Raw genomic sequence first — 21,788 nt, 5'->3', positions numbered from 1 at the left:
GTGACTTCACAAAATAACTGCCTATTACTTTGTAACACCTTTATAAAATTACCTACTAGCCAACTGTGGAAAGCCAAGTAACACTAACCATGTTTTCCTGAACTTAAGAACAATTTCTTGGTCCACGAACCTTTATTTACAAACTGCTCACCCACACTCCTGCGTCACGTGAAGAGACCCCAAAGCAGCCAGGTACGTTTGCCACAATTTTAATCTTCAGGAAAATGAAATAAACCTGTTGTGTGGAACCACGTGCAAGGTGGTTGTCTCCTGACCCCCTTTCACACTTCCTCCTGACCTGCAGCACAACGGTGGAAAGGCGTGAGGACTTCCGCTGACCCAAGCACTGCTCTGGCGTGATTTTTCAGAACACAGCTGCACCAGAAAGACTGGGCATGTGATAAACGCTGCTCTTTGACCAATACGATTGTACTTGAAAGACGCAAGGCTTACACATACTACAACCAAGAAAGTTTGAGAAATGTGTGACTGTCTTTGTTATTTATAAAACTGGATTTAAGAACTTGCATTTAGAACTGCCCCTCAGCTTGAGAAGAATTTCCAAACTCTTGCGGCAATCAATGTATGACTAAAACATTATGCTGTACAGCAGAAATGGATACAACACTGTAAGCTGACTGTACTTAAATTAAACAATCAGTTGTGAAAAGAACACATCACTGTGCACTTAGATCTCATTCCTTGCCGGGGAGGCAGTGGTGTGAGAAGAACCATCAGCAACAGGCCGATCGCAGCACACACACAGAAGCATGTACGTGAGGCGATGATGGTGTTAAGCAAACGTGAGTGTGGCAAGCGTTCTGCAATTAGCACGTGTACGAAGTCATCATGTTGCACACCTATTATATGCCAACTACATCTCAGTAAAGCTGTAAAAAACCCAAAGAAATAGGGTGACTCCCGACGGAACTGGGTGGGGATGGGCAGGAGGAGGGACGCCCCAAATTGCATCAGCCTGTTTAGGACGCCAACCCTTCCCCAGGGAGTCAGCTCCTGTTATAAACCCGTGATCTCAAGCACTTCACATTCCCGCTTCGGACTCCCCTGTTCTTTATCAGGGCCGAGGCATGTTTCCAGTGACTGGCTGCTCACCCGTCTGTGCGCTCCCTGGGATGTCTGCCGCGCCTGCCGCAATTCTGACTCGCCGTGGAGCGCAAAGGTGGCGGTGCTTAGTGCTTCATTACTGGCCTTGAGAGCGTGTTCACACCCAGGGCCGCGCTCTCATTTGTAACAGCACGTGCATGTTGGGGTCATTTCAATTCTATCAGCATGTTAATGAGATCGAGATGACAGCCGTGTACGTCGTGGCTCTGGGCTCCTGTTTTCTCCTGCACAGAATATGCTGCAGATTGTTCGGAATCAGGGCCGGTGCCAAATCACCCACCTCGGCCTCATCAACTTCAGAAAACAGACTGAACGAGGGCGAGGGGCCAAGGGGTGCGGGCAGAGGGGCTGTCCGGGCGCCTTTTCCCAGGTCCCCGTCGCAGGGGGACTCTCAGGCTTTTCTCTAGGGTTCTTCAACAGATAACTCAGGGTCGGGGGCAGGGAGCAATTTTAGGGGCTGAAAATGGAAATTAACCAGCCACAAGAGACCGGCCGTGGGGGAGGACAGGAACCACCACGAACGCCCCTGCTTCCCTGTCTCCAAACTGAACACTGTCACCTGCAAGTTAGCCTGTCCAGGGGCGGGGTGGGTCTCACTTCCAGGCTGTGTGGTCCGCTCCTGCCCAGAGCCGCCCGGGGCAGTGGTGGGGCTGGGCTCTGAGGGCGCTGACTTTCTTGAATAAGGACGTTTTTCTCCCTTCTTTTTAAAAAATAATAGTCACAAAGGGGCCACGTAGACCACCAGTAGCAGCTCTGTCCTGCTGGTCTGCCTGCTCACCTCCAGCCTCTTTGTGTTTCTTGGAAAGGTTCTTCCTTGTCTGCCCCACAAGCCTCTTTTCCTCCAGCGTTTTGGAGAAGTCCCTGACATGGACTCCCTGCGCTACAGTCTTTGTTGTAAAACTTTGAAACAAAAAAAAATGAGGCTTGCAACAGCCAGCGGGGTGAGCTGCCCCAGGAGAGCCGGCAGGCTGCATCTTAAAGGACGGCTTTGTAGGATCAGACGCCTGTTTCTCTGCCACAGACCGACTCATCACCTGGAGGGCTCCTGTGGCTCATACACAACATCAGGATGTCAAGCCCCTAATTTAAAATGATAAATGGAGTCAGTCCATGTACCAGAACCCCTACGTTGACACAAAGAAATCACTCTGTTTCTACTGGGAGAGCCACGCTGACACCCCAGTTACACCAAGAACACTGTCTGGTACCCACGGAATCAGAGCCAGGGAGACGGGTTACATGAAGCCAGAAGACCTAAAGGGAGGTCGGCCGAGTTAATTCACCTCCACGATAGCACTGGCTTCCCAGTGGGACGGGAGTCCCGCATCTACCGCTCGGGCCTCTTTGCCAAACACACCTTGGATGGCACCAAAACTTCCATTTTTAAGGTCTGTCTATCTGTTCTTCCGTGACTCCTGACTAACCCCCCACCACCCTCCCAAGTGATCCCTGTTTCTACTTTTCTTTTTCAAGGCAGATGGCGTATTCAACCCAACTACTCCATACATGTAAGTAAAAGTGACTACGTATTTCTTCTCTGCCCCGTTACGTGTTACTGCAAAAGTCGCAAGTGGGTTTTTTCTCCTTTATTCTCTGCGCATTTGTGGGTGACAAGGGCACAGATCCATTGGGATTGTCATCATCCTCGAAGAAACGGCATTTACACCATCGTCTGTTTATCATCTTCTCAGCTCCAGACCTCCATGTAATTTCTTTCCTCCAACACGGTTTGTGGCTCTGCCTTCATATCGACCAGCACTGAGACCAGCCTTCAAGGCTTCCACAATCAGGTCCCCACAGCTCATTTCCTTTTCCTTTTTTCTCCTCATCATGCACTTTCTGTTCTATCTGGACGTTCATACTTGTTACCTCACGAGCTCAAAGATCATAGTCAATGCTCCACATCTTTACTCAAACCTTCCCCTCCCTTGATGCGGCCACTGTGGAAAACAGTATGGAGATTCCTCAAGAGACTAGGAATAGACTTACCGTATGACCCAGGAATACTGCTCCTGGGCATATATCCAGAAGGAACACTACTTCAAAAAGACTCCTGCACCCCAATGTTCATAGCAGCGCTATTTACAATAGCCAAGACACGGAAAGAGCCTAAATGTCCATTGACAGACGACTGGATAAAGAAGATGTGGTATATTTATACAATGGAATACTATTCAACCATAAAAATGACAACATAATGCCATTTGCAGCAACATGGATGTCCCTGGAGAATGTCATGCTATGTGAAGTAAGCCAGAAAGAGAAAGAAAAATACCATATGAGATTGCTCATACGTGGAATCTAAAAAAAAAAAAAAAAAAAAAAAAGAAGAAGACAATTGAACTTAAATATAAAACAGAAACAGACTCATAAACATAGAATACAAACTTGTGGTTGCCGGGGGGGAGAGGGGTGGGAAGGGACAGACTGGGAGCTCAAAATTTGCAGATACGGAATAGATAAGCAAAATTATACTGTCTAGCACAGGGAACTATATACAAGATCTTGCGGTAGCTCACAGCAAAAAAAAATGTGACAATGAATATATACGTGTTCATGTGTAACTGAAAAATTGTGCTCTACGCTGGAAATTGACACAACATTGTAAACTGACTATAACTCAATAAAATAAAATTTTAAAAAATTGTTGCTTAAAAAAAAACAAACAACCCCCCCCCAAAACCTGTCCCCTCCCATGCAAATCTAGGTCATCCCAATTAACTATCACTTAATAAGAGACTACGCAGGTGATACAATGTTGATCAAGTTAAGAGTCCTCCTCTTGAGAATCTCACACTCTGTTGGTGAAAACAAAAGATGCAGAGACAAGATGTAAGGGGTATGGAGGGTTCAGAGGAAGCAAGTGGTTCTGCTCCAGGAAGCTGGACAGCAGAGCAACCTTCCACGTAGTCAATAGCGTTTAAATGCAATCTTGAGGAATGTGGCAAAGGGCATCTAGCTGGAGGAAAAGAAAATTCTGGGGGCTTCTAGGATTATTCTGGCTTTCAATGATCTCTCATTTCTCTGGAAAATCGTATTTGCCATCATCATAAATAAATACATAAAATGCATCCTATATATTACAGATAGATTTCTAAATCTTAGGCTGCACGAATCACACATTATCATCAAGGAGTTGTAGTCTACTGGAGGAAGACCTAAGAACTCATGTAAAGATGAAATGTATTCAGGGCAAATAGAACAATGTGTTGATGGTCAAATTTAACAGAAGATGAACTACATTATGGGTCAAACATACTGGTCGATGAAAACTGGAGCCATGAACCGGCTCCTACAACACCACCTGCTGACCCATCCCGTAGCTGAGAACGTGGTGCCAGAGTCACACTTCTACTGACCAGAGTTTCCCAAGGGCTACACGTGACAATCCTGAGGCATTTACCTGTGACCAGGAACCATGCCCCCCCCCCTCTGTTTCCATACAGCGCTAATCATCAGTACACCAGTAATACATGCAAAGTCGGAAAGCAGACCCACCAGGACGGTCCAGAGGGGCCTGTCCAAAACGCGGTTCTTCACCGCCCACCTGGAGAGCAAGAACTGAGGCTGAACTGTGACTGACAGTTGTCTGCTCCTGTCTACCCAACCAAGTAAGAGCGACCCAGAGAGCCCTGGGGGGCACTGCTTCTGAGGAGCAACTGCTCTGGGAACATTCTTGTGGAACTCTAAGAGAGTCAACATATTTTTTTTAAGAATTCTGAAGATAACAGGAAATTTTCCTTTAATTTCTAGAACTCTTTTTCTGCAAAAAAATTTGCTGAAATATTTAGAAGACAGAGCAATCCATTGTCAATATGATGTTTTCTGATATTTGAAGAGCTTTACAATCACTGGGAGGAAACAAACAAACAAAACGTCTCTGTTAAATATGGTGAAAGCCTCATTGCCCGAGACGGCCCTGTGGGACCAGTGCTCTGTGGAGCACAGCTTGGCTGACAGTGACCCAGCCTAAGGTCCTTATATTACAGATCAGACATCTGTGCAAGAGCCATTACAGAGCGGGATAACGTGTGAACACCCACTGCCCCAGTCTGAAAAAGCCTGTGGGTTATGCTTAAACGTGATATCATTACAGAATCAGAAGACGACCATCTGTTATGAAAACATACGAATCTGTAACAAAAAGCAGTGGTTTTGTAACAGAGGTAAATGCTTTCAGTTGCACGTTGCTCTGACCTGTTACTCAGAAACCAATAGTCACTTAGTGAACGTCTACTAATATATTTGCTCCTTCTTGTTCCAAAGACGCCTGGCTTTTCTTCCTTGGCAGTGCTTCTACACATATAAGCATCAATCAGTGTGGAACTCATCAAAGTGGGATCATCTAAAATATCCTAAAGTAAGTTCATCGACAGTTCTGGCCTTTATTTAGAAGACGTGGATTTGGGTCCCAGCTGAAACACTCTGGATGTGAAAGCTTCAGCAAACCACTTAAAGATCTGGGGGCTCAGTTCCTAATTTACAAAGAAGATGAAAAGGCACTATTCACCAAGACTCAGAACTGCCAAGAGGGAAAAGTTAGAAAGTCCTGGAGAGGACGCTCTGGTTTACGCATATATGGTTTGTACCTATTTGAAAAGCGTCAGGATGTTTGTTAAGCTATACATTTACTCTCTGTTGACAGTTTCTAATCCACTTGTGTGTAGGTAAATTATGGATTTGGAATATTTAAATATGAATGTTTTCCTAAGTAATGCAACTAACCAACAAGAGGCAGTTACAAAAGTCTTTTGAAAATAATTGAAAGTGTCTTTAAACAATCTTAAGCTTTAATAATTTGCACAAAACATTTTATAATCATTTGTTGTTTCCAAACCATCTTGTAGAGATGAAGATTTGGTTCAGGTATTTGATCACACTGTGGGAGTCTGGGATTTCATAAACTTAACTGCTTAGTGTTTAAACCTAAGAATTTAATGTGAAGTTAATAATACTTTGATTGTAGCCATCAGCACCAACGAGTCTGTACTACAAATTTCTTTCCCATCTGGCAGGGTGTTGCAGCTCCAGGACAACCTTACAGACGAGACTTGGACCCGGGGAGCGACTGTGTGGTTGTAGGTTGAGGCAAAGAGGGAAAACAGCAGAGAAGACAATCACTGCTGTCAAACCGATGATACTAAGAGCGAACTAAACTCCAGGCACCCCCGATACTTCTCTCTCCTATTTTCACAAAGCTTACGCTCTATGTAAAAAAAAAAAAACACGAAGTCCATCTAACTGGAAAGTACCCACACACAGATCCACAGCTTCAAGCTCCCCAACGTGACGCAGAGCAATGGAGCAGCAGCAGGGGCCCTCCGGGTCTGGAGGGGGCGGGGACACACGGCCACCACCGCAGCAGTGGTGTGCGGCGGGGCCGGAACAGCACGTGGAAGCAGCTCCTCCAGCTGAGGGGTGGCTGGCCCGACACATGTGAAGCCCACAGCCTCTGGCTTCAGTTCAGCCACACGCTTTCAGAGCAGGTGGACCTTCCTAACTGCCATTTGGAAAATCAGGGGGGAAGGCAGGATTCTGGTAACAGCTCAGTCACCCCACCTCAGTGACACATCCAGTGACTGTAGATGCTGCTGGGCAGATTTGCTTCCGGATGTCTCTGCACAACCATGCGAGCGCAGGACCAAGAGCTCACAAAGCAAGGATGGCCCTCCTTGGAACAGAGGGAAGACAGGAGGCAGCCACCAGGGCTGAGAGAGCGACGAGGTGCAGCACGGGGTGTAACATGACATCCCTTCTTTGAAGCAGCTGCCAAGCTCAGGAAGCCGGCACTTGGGCGGCCCCAGGATGAGGCCAAGGGAAGAGAGAGAAAAGCTCCCAGGCCGAGGTTCTCAGCTCTCTGCTGACAAACCATCGCAAGACGCAGGCTTTGTCAGACAAGCCAAAGCAACAGGAGTGGGAGGAACAGCCAGGTGTGCACGGGACTCCCCTCGGTTCTAGTAAAGTTACCCAGAGGGCTTTCAAACGGCTTTCCTTCTCAAGTATCCGTGTTCCTCCAAGACTGCAAGAGTAGGGTAAGAGCTAGGAATTGGGGTTGACACATCCAGGCAATAAAACAGAGAAATGGTGGACATACGATGGAGAACCCGTAGGAGAAGGGGGAGAAAAACGAGGTCACGACGGTTTACACGTTATCCACAGGCAGAGCCAACTGGCTGTACAAGAACTCTCTGAAACTTTTTTGAGAGTGAAATTCGGAAAAGCAGAATTCTAGTACATAAAAAAGTATAATTATAAATTTATTTTATAATGTATCTGCTACTCGTTTATCTGCATACAATGTAATTAACGTGCTCTCTATTTCTGGAGGTTTTTTAAACGATTATTCGCATGAAAGTGAAACACTGGTTTCTTTTTCATTTCTGAGCTAATACAATTCTACTTACGCCCAAAGTCTTACGATTCTCTAACTGCAGGTTCATCTACCAAGGGGGTTTGAGGCACCTGCTCTTCCTTGAGGGCACCTGGGTTAGCTCTGCGTCTGGGGTAAGTACTATCTTTTTCACGCCTTCCTCTGCTTATCTGTCAGAGAAAGGAATCAGTCTTGATAGTCACTAACACATTTTCATGCTCAAAAATCCAAAATTTTTAATTTCCCATGTCATGGTATTTGGTGTCATAAATATTTTTAATCATCAGACTGGTGAGGGATTGGACTGTCTTCTACATTTTAAGCATTTTAGTTAATTGGTTACTAAATTTTAATTAGTTACCCATACCAAGTAACGGAAGTAAATTTTTTGCTTTATTTTTCTGGAACTAAAAATGTTAAAATGACAGTTATCACACTGCCAACTTCTCTTTGTGAAAGCACAATCTCGTCTCCTCCTTTATTTCACCCTTTGTCTTCCCCATGTTTATCATTTTAAAAAACAGGAATTTTCCATATCGGGCTGTATTAATAGGGGAAAACTGTGAGCTGCAGATCAAATCCTGGCTCCACCAACTCATACACCTGGTATCCTGGACACATACTCCAATTACCTGTGTTTAATTTTCTCATTAGGAAATTCGTTGTGTTACGAAGAGCTTACTTTGTAGGTTTGATATACATATACACACACATACATACACATGTATGTATACACATATTCATGCATCTGTATCTGTATGTATAAATGAATCTGTATTCCATAATGTGCTGGATCTAATACATGTACAGACAGATAGATGTAATAGAAAAGAATTGACGTGTGGTAGGCATTCAGACTATCACCATCAACCACATCAAACATTCATCCCAAATCTTTCATATGTATATATATAAATTTTTGTCAATGTGCACTGTATCACAGTTATATCACAGTATTTTTCACAGTAATTTGAAGCCTAAAAGCTCTTAAATGTCACGATATTTACTTTTCAGGTACAGACATATCATTACAAAAGTATTAAGACTACTAACTAGATTAATTTCAAAGTATCACTTCACGTAATGGGCCTAAATTTACTGTCTGCTCAGTGGTGCACAGAATTAAACAGCAATCCGAAACACAGTGAGGGGCCAGGAAAAAAAGTCGGTATTTAAAATGTATCATATCAGCAAAGTAACAGATGTACCCTGAGAAAATCAGAAGTCAAAGGAAGCGAAGAAGCCGCACGGCGCCCGCTAGCGTGTGAAGCCGCGGGGCACTTACTAGTGTAGGCGAGCTGAAAGCCCTGGTCGGTGTCCGAGCCGTTGGAGTTGAATTCCAGCCACAGGTGGTTGGAGGTGCTGTTCAGGGCCAGCCCCAGCAGCTCGCTCCTGGTGAAGGCTCCCAGGGGGCGTGACGAGCTGTCTTTCCCATCGTAGACCTGAGGACGAGTCACAGCCTGAGTCCGCACTTCTGTTGTCACGTGAGCAATTTTAACAAGAAACTCAAAGTTTCAAAGATACGATTTTATACAGTACTTAAAAAATCACACAGTTTACAGAAAGCTGAGTGGATGGCACTGCTAAACAATGTTTGTAAAGTTTTAAAGTTGATAATTAACATTAAAGACAAAAGATTCCATTTGTGTCCAGACCACTTCACACGTGTCACTTTGAGAGTCCTTTCTGTGTTCAGTGGCAAACGTCTCCTCTTCTACGTGAAGGTGTTACAAGACAAGATGCTCAAACCTCGTCACCTTTTCTGGTCTCTGACCCGAGGGGACCTTAGTTTTGAGTGAGTTGTAAAAAAGGAATCTCGCTGTGTGTCGGTGCCAGAGGGCTGTGTCATCTCGCTCTGAGACACCTGGCGCTCGTGCAGCCCGAGCAGGTACCCTAAGCGCTTCCAGGGCCAGCAGACAGGGCTCAGTTCTAGGGGGCGTTATGTGAGGAGGGAGGGGTTCACTGCTGCCCTCTAGTCTGGCCGAGGGGGTCCGCGCTGGGGAGGAGGACTCCCAATCACTGATCCCGGGCTGGGGGGGATGCATCAGTCTTAGGGCGTGGGCATGGGGGGTGCCCCACAGGACAGTTTCCTAAAGCCGGAATAAACAGTGTGTGCATCCTGGTAGACTCGGCGTGGAGGTGCCGCACAGCCCTGGTAACCGGTCAAGACTAGGACGCTTGGTGGGAGCGGCTAACCCATAGGCCTCTGAACCACTTCACTCGTTCCCAGCAAGGAACCGCTGGTGTGGAACAGGGCTTTGTAGAAGAAAGAATGAAAACGTATTACATCATATTGCAGAACATTCAGTTTTTCTCAATTAAAAAAAAAAATCTTAACTAAGTAAAGGTTATCAGAGCCTCAGTCCTCAGGTCCCTGTGTGTTTACAGCCCTTGCTCCTTTCCTCCCCGGACGGGCTAATTCTGCCTTTCCTTGTCCTGTCTCTCTTCTCAAGCATGCGTAAACCACACACTCTGCTTGGCAGACACACACGAACTCACACACTTCTCAAGGGAAGGGACACATTTAGAAGAATTAATTTTAGGGGTCACTGTCTGATTCCATTTAATTAAACACACGTATGCCCTATACCCACTCACTGAAGCCGGCAACAGGCTAGTGCTGGAAAAATCATGGTTCGGCTTAACGTAGATTTCGCTCAACATAGTGAGGCTCTGACTCCCAGATTACAAGGAGTTTTAAATCCAGAGGATTCTGGCTCAAAAATTAAGTGTCCAGGCCTCTCCGATAAGGACTTAGGTCACCCCACAAGCTGTGTAATTCTCCATGACTCATAGAAACCCATGGAGATGAGGGGCATTAAAGCCAAACACACACACACAGGCTGCTTCTCAGAGTTCTGGAGCATCGACTTCCGGTCACCTGCACTGGTCCTGGCTTGTCTGAGCGCTTCTCAGGGATGCACCAGATCACACAGGCACATCTGGCTCCCAGCATCCTCATGGCTACAGTCACCAAAAACGGACCGTTGCCACACTGAATCCCAAGCTCCTCCAGAAGGGAAGTTCTGTGGATCCACCCACATCCCCAGCAGCGAGCACTGGGCTCACAGGGCATCTCCCAGGATGAAGAAGGCGCCCGCTAGCGTGGGGACATGTGCTGTCACCTCTCTCAAGTCGAAATTCTGGATTCAAGCTTTGCATGTACCACAGAAGATGACACACACGGTATTGGAAGTCAAAAGGCTCGACTTCTAATTCCAGTTAAATTAGTAACAAGCAATTTCGTTCAGCACAACACCCCCAGTGTTACGTCTTCCTCTGTAAGCAGCCAGAATCAACGCTCTCCCTTCAGTCATTAGAAAAAGGCTCCTCGAGTCACTAGTCGGTACAAGGCTGGTACTGTTTGTGCTGCAAGCCCTCTTTGGAGCTGGGCCCAGAGGCAACGCCACAAGCTCCACGTGGAACGGCCACGGTGGCCGACTGGCACGGACCAGGAACGTCACGAGGAGTCCTGGAGGGACAGCGCTCAGAGGGCTGAGGGGTCCCTCCCGGTTTTGCAGGAGCCTTGCCCAAGGCTCTGGGTCCGAAACTAACTTCTCTTCCCATTACACACTCCCCTTCGTGACATGTTCCTTAGAGCTCTATTTCTCTTACATGATTTTTCCACACAAAACAGGAAAGCACCTGTTTATGTGTGGGGGTGGTGTGAACATAAGTTTGTCTTTGTTACTGGATCACAGTATGTATGTAGGGACAATGTAAACAGCTTTTATGCTCAAAAATTAATATAATCCCACTTGAAATGCTTTTAGCACTGAGATATTTATTAGCATATTCAATAAAATATACGCCTGCAAAACATGTAGGCATTTCAGATGATTGATGGTTTCTCTGCAATTAAATGTGGTAAGACTTTTTTTGGATTTTTTGTTACAATCAAGTTTAAATGGCACACAGTCACAAATGAACAGGATTTCTTCCTTCCATTTCAATAATATTTATCTGTGTATATTTAATGCAGTGTCTCTAATCACTCACCTGCACCAAAGAATAGTTCATCATTCTTTAAGAGTTTGCCTTAAAGGCTTAATGACTTCTAACTCAAATTGAGGTTATCAAGGAATTGAGAACCAGTTCTTTACGATGCAACTTTGCCTTTTTTTTTTAGATCAGTGAGAATGCACTAGTTTCCAGCCTGCAAATCACTTCCTAATCACAGTGATTCACACTGCCAGCACGAGCTTTCAAAAGACCATTACAATGAAAAAAACAACTGGAATAAGACCACTCTTCTAAATTATGACACTGAACCGTGGTCAGGGATGGACTTGGAGGAAGCGGGCACTTGAGTCTGGAAGCTTCTCTTCACCTGTGCAGGTAACGTCTAATGAGGCCGAGTGGAACCTGCCAGGGACCCCACTTCACCCACTGTGCACATGGAGGGAGATCGCAGGTGCACAATGTTCCGCTGTTGGCAGCCTCTTGGCACAGCCTCTTAATGCTCAGGCTTAGAGTGAGTCAGGTCTCCTGCATCGGAGACCTATCACTGTGTGCCTCCATGTACACCTGTACATATGTGTGGAAACTCCTAGAACCTTACAAAGGGAATGAGAAGAGACACGCCCCCTCTTGCCATAAATCAGCCATGCGCCCTGGACAAATGGCTCCCTTCCCACCAGAACGAGCAGGCGGATGGCCTGGAGGACGGCCAGCCTTGGTCTCTCTGCTCAAAGCCTCTCTCAGGGCCCTGAGGCTTGGGCTACATGTGCCAGGCACCCACCCCCTCGGCCCAGGAAGGTCACCACTTTCCTGAAATGGTGATGGGGGTGGTGGGGATTACATCAGAAGCCGAAGGAGTAACGGGGCGTTTGCAGTCGGAGCTGAGATTTTCAGATCAAGACCTGGGTGTCCCTGGAATTGCTTCCCTGACCGTTCCCTGGAGTCCATCTGGGATGTGGGTGTTGTGTGGGGTCCTGAACCCCACCCAGAGCAGTTCCCCCGAGGCTGACAGGTGGAATCGTCTAACGCACAGACCCCTGCTGCTGACCCCAGGCCCGGCACACCTCTGAGTCCTGTGAACACGGCCTAGGCCAGGGGTGAGAGTCTGCCTCGTCCTCGCCTGACTTCCCAGAAGCCCTGCTGTGTGGTCCGGTGACAGCGCTAGGCTTGCTTCCACCAGCACCTCAAAATCCTTTTAGCTCTGAATGCCATGCTCACATTTACTATCAAGAGTGAGTGTAGAAAGGGTTGGTTTGGGGGTCTTGGAAGTTTGATAATGCCTGTTACGTGCTAGGCACAATGCTAGAAATTCTATCTGTATTATGGCATGCAATCCTCAAAACAGCCCCCAAGGGTAAGTACTGTTGCATGGTTTTACATGTAAGAAAACTACAGCTTAAAAATGTCAAATGACTTGCCCAAGACACACAACTAATCAACGTGAGATCCAGGATTACAGACTGAGACGCTGCCAAGTCCACACACACGTGATCCTACAGGCCACCTCCTCACACTCACTGGACGAGCAACCTGGGAACGACGTGCACCTGTAAAGACAGGCTGACACACGTGCAGGTCTGCTCCTGCACACGCAGGTGGACACACTGCACCTACTCCTTGAGAAGGAAAGGCTCCTCTTACCTTCAGAACATCTCCCTCACACAGCTGGAAGCTCCGCGCCCTGAGGTGGATTCCCTTGCCGGCTTCTGTTTCGATCTCATAGATACACTCATGGTTATTATCATAATTTGATGGGAAATTCGGAGACAGTAATGTTCCTTCGTTTCCTCTGACACTTGCTCCACATTCAGCTAAAATAAACAGGACATTAAAAAGGAAAGAGGAGTCAAACGAGGAGTTACTGATTTTAATAAACAAAGACTTTTAAGTCATGACAACCCGCCCTTCTCTCAACGTACGTCTGCTATTAACATACCGTTTCTACAGATTAGTGACTTCTTTTTACTGGTTTATCAACTGGACTGGAAAAATACCTCCATTCATCCCATTTCCAAGGCTCTATTTCTTTTACTAGACCATGTCTGACTCCGTGGAAGCAGCGTGCTGTCCTACAGAGAGTCCAAGAATAGAAGAGACTCTCCCGAGCACCTGCTGCAGCTGTCACTGGGCGGCCACCTGTCCCTGCCCACTTCTGCCTCGTGGACCGCCCTGCCAGCTCCGATGTGCCAACTCTACAGCTACGTCGAAGTGACTTTCCTGCGTTGGTGTCCTGTGCCATCGACCCAGATGCGTTGAAAGGGGACTCTAACGACAGAGCAAACCGCCCGGTCACCCGCTGCTGGGCCGCAGCCCTGAGCCCGCCTGCCCATCCTGGGCCAGAAGCGCTTTTGATGGTCAGCAAGTTTGTTCTTCTGCCCTTCTCCTGACGAAAGGAGAGGGAAATTCACCTCTAGATCCAAATCTGCACAGAACAATCTTCAATCAAGGTAAAAAAAAAAAAAAAAAGAAAAGAAATATAGCTCCCCATTTTCTGCCAGCTCGGAGAAGGTCACTTACACCCTCAGTCCCTGCCTCCTCACCCACGAAAGTGAAGGAGTGCGGCTAAGCCCTGAAATTGCGTCCAAAATGATCACAGAATGATAAAGTTGCTCTGTGTGTGTATGTGCATGTGTGTGCATGTGAGTGCGTGTGAGTGTATCTGTGGGTCTGTGTGACAGCAGAACCCCTTGTGATTCTGCAGGAGATAATTTGTTGGCCACACTATGTGACAAGCACAGTGGTTTTTAAAACTTCAAATAAGCATGAGTGTGGAGGAAAATGATCAAGTTGGAAACTGAAAATCAGTAACGCACGCGCGTAGCGGGCTGAGAGGCCGGTGCGTGTGCTGCGGTCACGGGTGCGGAAGGCGCCCACGGCTCCGGCCGAGCTCTCGGGGGCCCGTTCTCACGACTGGCGCTGTCTGCACCCATCTTTCTCAGACAGTCACTGAAGGCAGCTGCACCACCAGCCACGATTCCCCAGCCTGCCCAACATAGGGGGACAGCTGGAGGCTCAGGACCACCTCACCAGGACTCGCGCCCGTGGGTCTCAGGATGCCCCATGTAGACGGGTGGAGGAGAACAGCAGGGGGACACATGGGAACACCTGGGTGCACCTGTCCCTTGTCCTCCCTTCAGGAAGGATGCAAGGTGGGTTGTGTGGGAAACGGGTGGCGGGGGGGGTGCTGAGAAAGAAGCTCAGGGAATTAGTGGCCCCAAAACAAGGCCACTGGGTTTTACAATAATTCAAAAAATTATACTATGGTTACTATTATGACATATTCATACATTTGTATGACTATAATAACTTTCTTGGAAACAATTTTTACGGAAAGGCAACTGACGTGTCTCTCAGGCTGTGCTCGGACCTCTGTTCTTGCTTAGAACCATGACGTGGTCCTTGAACAGCGTGGAAGTCCTTCCACGTCAGGAATCTGGTGATACTCAGGAATTCTGAGATGGAGGATACTCAGCTGTGTCTCTTAAATTCACTACTGATTTGATATAATCTCTAAGTGCTGAAGAACAGAGTTGTGGACTTTTAAAAAGTCCTAATTAATGACCAGTACACTTTATAATGAATGGTTCCTAACACCACGTACAACTATCAATAATGCAATCAGCACCAGATACGTTTGTCGTGGAAGAGAGTAGACCTCGAGGACTTCTGTCTGGAGAGGTTACCAGTTAACTTGGTTACATCTGTTCTCGCATCAGCATGCAGGGCATTAATCACATACTTTGTTTTTCATAATATAACAAAAAGGTAAGACTGGAAAGAAGACTTTAGCATTTGGATACATGGGAAGAAAAATGTGTCAGCAAGACTGAGAGGTGCACTAAATTCTGGGAGTCCATAGGAGATAATTAAGTGAAATAAGACATCAACAGTAAAAAGCAGGTACTGAGAAAATTACAATATTTAAGTCATCAGAACTTCAAAAATTCTTTGAACTTGATTTAAGACACCCGTGCAAATCTCCAGTCCTAGAGCAGTTAAACGTATCAATTTTAAGTCCTTTCAATAATCCATTTAAAATTGCTTTAAGATGAATGAATATAATTTCCCTTAAAATGAATCATTTGCTCTTTTTTTTTTATAAAGAACCTACTGAAACTGTAATTAAAATTGAATTGTCGTTCAGGGTTTTATAACAGAACTAAACTAATTAAAATTAAATGAAGAAAATAGAAAGGAGCCAATTGATTTTTCAGTTAATTCTTCTGTACAAAAGCATCACCCTGCGAGGCTGTCACAGCAGCTCCGGCTGGTGTAACAGAACACAGACCAGGGGCTGAAGGAACAACACTTACTTCTCACAGCTCGGGAGCTGGAAGTCCACACCCACAGCACTCACCTTATGATCTGAAGAATTAATAAATATTCAATATGCATGAGTATTTCATCGGGGATATTAATTTACTATTTGATGAACAGGTGAAGTGTGCGATCCCTCAGTCTGCCTACGACCGCACTGACCTGGATTCAAGTCCTGTTGCTGAAGAACCTGCTGGAGACCTCACCACACCTCTCACCACCCAGGGACACTGACCCCGGGCTGCAGGGCGCGGCGGCTCTCAGCTCAGGCATCCACTGGGAGGTCTACCCCCGCCCCGATGTTTATTAGAGAAAGGTAAACTAGCGTGCCCAAGATTTCAGCTGGCAGTCCTCCAGGGTCACCCGTGATCTTTAAAACGGACCTGCAACTCTGGGCTAAGGATAGATTGTACTGATTTCTGTGATTTTAAAGGAAGAAAGACACAGAGTGCTGATGAATTAAACTTTGAGATCAAGGTAGGCGCTTCTGAGAGCAATGATATTTATTTGTTTGGCAAACACCTGTTAAGTAAAGCACAGAGCCGGATTTTAGGGCTGAGGCAGCCCTCACTGTAAAGGGACGGTCAGCCCAACGGGAGACAGAAATAGGGGGACAAGTTTAGTGGGTAGAGTGGTCATCCTGGAGGGCCCCTCTCCAGCCAGTGGGTGACGGGATAGAGAAAACTCACATGTGAGATGAGTTTAAACATGAGGAAGTCAGCCTGCAGGAAACGGGGTGCACCCCCCTGCAAGTGAGGGAGCAGCGTGGAGGGGGCTCACAGGTCAGCAAGAGCCCTGGCGACCTGAGGTTCAACCTTCATGTGTTTGGGCACAAGGACGTGAGAGAGTCTGGCCAGTGACCATGGCCCCCAGGCCGCGGTGAGTCGAGGGAAGGTCTGTCCTGGATGTTATGGGAGGTGAGTCCCAGGTCTGTGAAGTGGGTGGACTGGTGGGGTTCGGGGTTTGGACAGATCACTCTGGGAGCTGTGGCACCAGTGGGTAAGGGGGCCGCCCTGGAGGCCACAAGCACTTTTAGACACAAGGTGAGAGCCTTCTCAGGGTTGGGCAGGGTGGGTGAGCTGGGGAACCCGACTGGAGAGCTGCGGGGTGGGCAGAATCTTCAGAACAAGCGAGGGATTAGACATGGAGAATGAGAGAAGGGGAGAAATGAGAGCTCCCAGGGGCCACGTGGGTCACCCGGTGGACTTAGTGCCTTGTTGAAGGGCCTCCTGCAGCCGGATGGACTGGAAGGAAAGTCAGGACACAGCAGGCAAAATGCAAGAGACGGACACAGCCAGGGCGCCCCCAGGCGCAGGGCAGTGAGTGGGGAAGCCCGCTGCAGGCGCCTGTGCTGGCATCTCGCTGGCGTGTGCTCAGGGGCAAAGGTCTGAGGCTCTCTGTGCCGTAGTGTTCCCGTCTGCAGAGTAGACCTGACGGTAACAGTGCTGCCTGCAGAAGGGTTTCGGGGATTATGTAAATTAGTGCTGGCCTAGAATTATGCTTAATAAACACTAACTATCACTTCAGCACTGCTCCCCTCCTCATTTTGTATTTCGGGCAACAGTGTAAAAACCCAAATTACAAAAATAATAGTGTAAAGATAATGTGTCTAGGTAAAACAGAATAATGCCAAACGGAATATCAGAATCAACAGACACTCAGTGTTACATATGTGGATCAGAGTTTTGACTCCACTGGGCTGGGAGTTTTCTGTTCCAGATGCTAGACTCTCCTTCCTACTCAGTAACTTCCAACTTGGGGAATGGATTCTAGGCGACTCAGGGGACGTCCAGGGTCATCTAGAAAATACTGCGTCTCTTTTCCTTGAGATAGTGTTTAAGACAGCATCCAAATCTCAAACGAACATCCCAACTAAAAACAAGTGAGGACTGCCGTTCAGGGGACAGTCAGGTCACAGAAAGGTGCCGCCACGCCCGGCAGGAGAGGAAGACGGCTCCGTCCACGCCGCTGTTTGATTTTTATAATGAAGTCCTGGCCATCCTGCCTGGCATGTGTGGTGCATTGGAACACGAAAAGATAGTATTAACTTTTGAATCGCGTAATATTCCTAAATGATTGAAGAGATTCTGTGCGTTGGAAAATATTCGGTTTTACTAAGTTAACAATTTAGCATTTTTATGGGTATGAAATCTTACTTCCACAACTTCCCCATCTGCCTCAAGTTCACCAGCAGGTAAATCAGCGTGGAGCATGTCACGGGCTCCCCAGGGACTGAGAAGGCGCACGGAGGAGGCGGGCCGCCGCTAACCTCCAGACTAACGTCCCGATGCTACGACACCAGCAATTTTCCATAACTTCACAGAGCAGATTGCAAGCCCTTCCCAGGCTGAGCAGCGTGGTGTGTGGCAGGTACCAGACACTGCCCCTGGGGCCGGTGGCCAGGCCGTCCAGGTGTGCGGGCGAACGCCGGCACTCCGACCCCGAGACCCCCGCCCTCCCTGAGCCCCCGCGGCGGCGCGCTGCCAGGTGCACCGAGACGGCGACCCCCTGACCGTGCACCTCAGTCCCTCTGTTTCAGCACAGCACCTCGCTCCACATGTAAGTTCCCACTGCTCTCTGGAATGACCTCCTGAATTCCTCAGGAACACAGCGCAACAGCTAACTCAGCATTAACATCTTACAGCGCCCGCTCTGCGGGGGTATTCCACCAGCGCCACGTCGGTTACAGCGAAAAGAAACAACAGAACGATGACTTAAATCGTCACCGTCATTCTAGCAGGAGATACTCCCTGCTTTCACACAGCATGAGCATCAAAGGCTGTGCTAATACAGCACGGCTGTGGCTTTTGTTTTCCCTTTAGTTCCAGATTATTTTAGTCAAATGCATCATATATATATTTTTTTTCCTTCATAAATATGCCTAACGCATGATCTAGCTTCACTCTTGTCCCATCATGACATTGTACAGCTGGGTGGGGCTGACTTTATACATGAGGTCCCCACCCCACCCGCCGCCCCCAGCAGAGGGGCCGCTGCCCAGCGCCCGGGCTCCTGCCCATCCCCTGCCCAGCTCGGCCCTGCCCTGACTGCACACGCCTGTCCCCCGGATGAATGAAATGAAAGCGTGCGACCACCTACCCACACACCTTGGCAGAGGCGCACTCCACACGCGACGGCCCCCACCCAGGCACGTAAGCTTGGCTGCACCTTCTAAGCGGTAGCCCGCGAAGCACGAGAACGTCAGGGCATCCCCGACCCCGAAGTGAAAACCGACTCTTCTGCTGAAGGCGGGGACGCCGGGGTCGTCGCACGGCTCGAGGTCATATTCTGAGACATGAGGAGACAGAGCACATGTGTGGGAAGCTGGGGGAACACTCAGAATCATTTAGCAACAAAAAAGTGCTGTTGTTTTTAAAAAGCATCTATATATATTTTTTCCAGACTCTGCTGTAACTGTTACATGGACTGTTCTCCTTTGTACCATGAGCTCTCTCGTGACCAGCAGAATGAACTACAGTATTTTTTAAAACAGGTGCACAACCACCAGTGACCGATGCTCGGGGCAGAGCAGGGAGGGGCATGGCCCCACCCGAGCGTCCCCGAGCGTGCGGCTCTCTCCCCCAGAATTTCACGAGCACCTGCAGGGACACTGACTGGGGGACATAACTGAGAAATGCCCCTTTAACACAGTCTTCTAAAAAAAGACAGAAATCAACTGGACTCGCAAGGGAGAAAGTCCAGACACAAAGCATACGGATTTTATACAAATATCAGGAAAGTCTCCAGAAGGGTAAACACTAAGATAAAGGCTGAGGGGTGCTATTTACAGAGGGTCTGAAATGACTCAGAGCATCTTAAAACCCCTAAGAAATCTTTTTTTTAAAAAACAGCTTTTCAGTCTGTCAATGACACTTCAGGAAAGCTAAAAAAAGGACAGTATTTCATGTCCACATGTTGTTAATGATCACGCAATACTTAGTAATTATCGATGGCTTACTCCCTCCTACGTGTAAGATGCAGAAATGAAACTATCCTGATGTGGAGGAGGAACGTGGAAACCCCTCTACCAAGACTTTCAGCTTCAGAGCAGGAGATAAAGTAAATAATCAAACGTAACCATGAACCTGACTGGCAGCATCACATCTTCCTCAGGAACTGACCGGAACCTCAGAGGGGGTCCCTTGTGACTACGGGACTCAGGAACCACCTTGTGGAACCACATTAGCTCTGGGCAACAAAGAACGAAGTGGAAAAACGTTCGTTCTTTTCAAAGCATCAAATACGCAAATGCAAATTAGTATGACTGTTTACACCCATCAGCGACCTCAGAGCGGCCTTGCCTGCCTGTCGCTGGGGGCAAACCCGAGACCCTGCAGGAGCTCTGACCGCGCTCTGTTCACTAAACATTGTTTATTTATGTGATTAAATTTATCCCCCACATGTCTGACCAGTTTAGTGTCTGTAATGTTTTTTCTCATCTGTAAAAAGATATGAGTATCATCCCTAGAATCGTTCAAACTAAACAACTTACCCCATACAAATAACATCTGAAACAACATGAATCCTTTACAAATATTGTGTTTTATATGAAACATTAAAATATTCCTTAATTTTAGAGCATCATCTTGTCTCTGTGTGTGGTGGCATTAAAGCCAACCGAAGGCTCGCCCTCTGCTGTGTTCACACTTCTCACCCTGAAGGTGGCTCTCAGTACAGGCAGTGGCGTCTCCTGGGAGGCAGGGTCTAAAATCATCAGACGACAGTTGATTCTGAGGATGTCCCCCAGTGCGGACAGTTCCTCTGCGATTTTGACAGAACTCATGACAAGAAGAGACTGAGAAGACAGCGATACGTGGGGGGACGAGACATTACACATGATGTGAGGTGAGCAGTGTTCCTTGGACGCCAGGCAGCTGTCCTTGCACCTCAGCTCAGGGAGGTCCCACCTCCTCGCCCACCAGCCAGTGCTTCTCACTGGTCGGCTGTTTACCTGTAATCACACGCACACACGCACACACTCACACTCACAAATGGTACACGTATCGCCAGAGAAGAGAAGATCTCAGCGTACCGGAGAACGTGATGTTGAAGCCCTCGTAGGAGATGGAGAAGTCAGATATAAACCGAAGCTGGGCAGTGAAGTTCCCGAACAAGCCCGCCCTAATGGTGTGCGGCAGCACCGAGCCTGTGAGCCGGGCCACCGGCTCGGCGAAGCTCCCGTCCTCCGTGATCAGCAGGTAGTCGTGGGAGCCCTCCAGGTGGAAGGTGTGGAAGGCCATCTGCACTCCTGAGAAGCGAGACGGAGAGAGTGAGGGGGAGGGAGGGACGGACAGGCTGTGGGGGGAGGGGAGAGTCTGTACAGTTAGCAGCTGGGGAGAAAGGATTTCTTCTGGGCACAGAGACATCAAAGCCTTGAATCAAAGTATAATCTTAATACGTAACCTTAACTTTGAAGTTTGAAAGAAAAATGCAGAGAATGGGTAGAGAATGGCTTTAGAAGTGAAAGAAGGAAGAAGGAATAAACAGCACAAGTGAATGCGTGAGCATATACGAGTCTAGCTGGAGATCCAGGCTGGACGTAGGGGTGGAGAGACAGATGCCGACGCAGGTACAGACACAGACGTAAATACGTAAGTGAGACATGGCGGGAGGTTCGCCACGGGCTGCGCTCAGGACTGGTCACTGGGTCCTTAGGAAAAGCGTTTGGCCCCGAGCAACGAAGGACCAGATAAACGCTCCCTTTCGTGTTAAACACGCTGTCCTTTAGAGAACCTTAGCTCGGAGGTCTAACAGATAAGCTTACACAGCTGAGGGAAGACCATTTTAAAATCACAGTTTTATGTGCCCCTTGTGCATATGGCCTCAGTGACATACCCACAGAGTACTATTTCTGAATTCCTGTAAGTGAATAAAATTAACCATGAATAGGTCCTTTTTAATAAAAATACTTATTTTGTCATGACAGCACCTTGGTCACTCATGATGTGTTTCTTCCTTCTTAATTTCCTTTAAGGTCAAGTTGTTTTAACATGCATTCATGATGACATAGTGTAAT

At 47.6% G+C, this 21,788-nt stretch overlaps 1 protein-coding gene across 1 annotated transcript in view; it reads right to left on the bottom strand.

Moving 5' to 3' along the window:
* The window catches only part of CSMD1 (CUB and Sushi multiple domains 1), a 1,691,213-nt gene that overhangs the window by 187,659 nt on the left and 1,481,766 nt on the right, over positions 1-21,788 (bottom strand). Inside the window, exons 25-28 of the mRNA XM_064477604.1 lie at positions 20,805-21,020; positions 18,872-19,060; positions 13,097-13,266; positions 8,781-8,937 (exon numbers count right to left, since the gene is read on the bottom strand). Of these exons, the coding sequence (XP_064333674.1) occupies positions 8,781-8,937; positions 13,097-13,266; positions 18,872-19,060; positions 20,805-21,020 (732 nt within the window). The remainder of the gene's footprint in view (positions 1-8,780; positions 8,938-13,096; positions 13,267-18,871; positions 19,061-20,804; positions 21,021-21,788) is intronic.

Source organism: Camelus dromedarius, chromosome 22 (assembly GCF_036321535.1).
Source record: "Camelus dromedarius isolate mCamDro1 chromosome 22, mCamDro1.pat, whole genome shotgun sequence".
NCBI lineage: Eukaryota > Metazoa > Chordata > Mammalia > Artiodactyla > Camelidae > Camelus > Camelus dromedarius.
The sequence above is the reverse complement of the archived record's forward strand: the minus strand, read 5'-3'. Positions and strand labels throughout refer to the sequence as shown.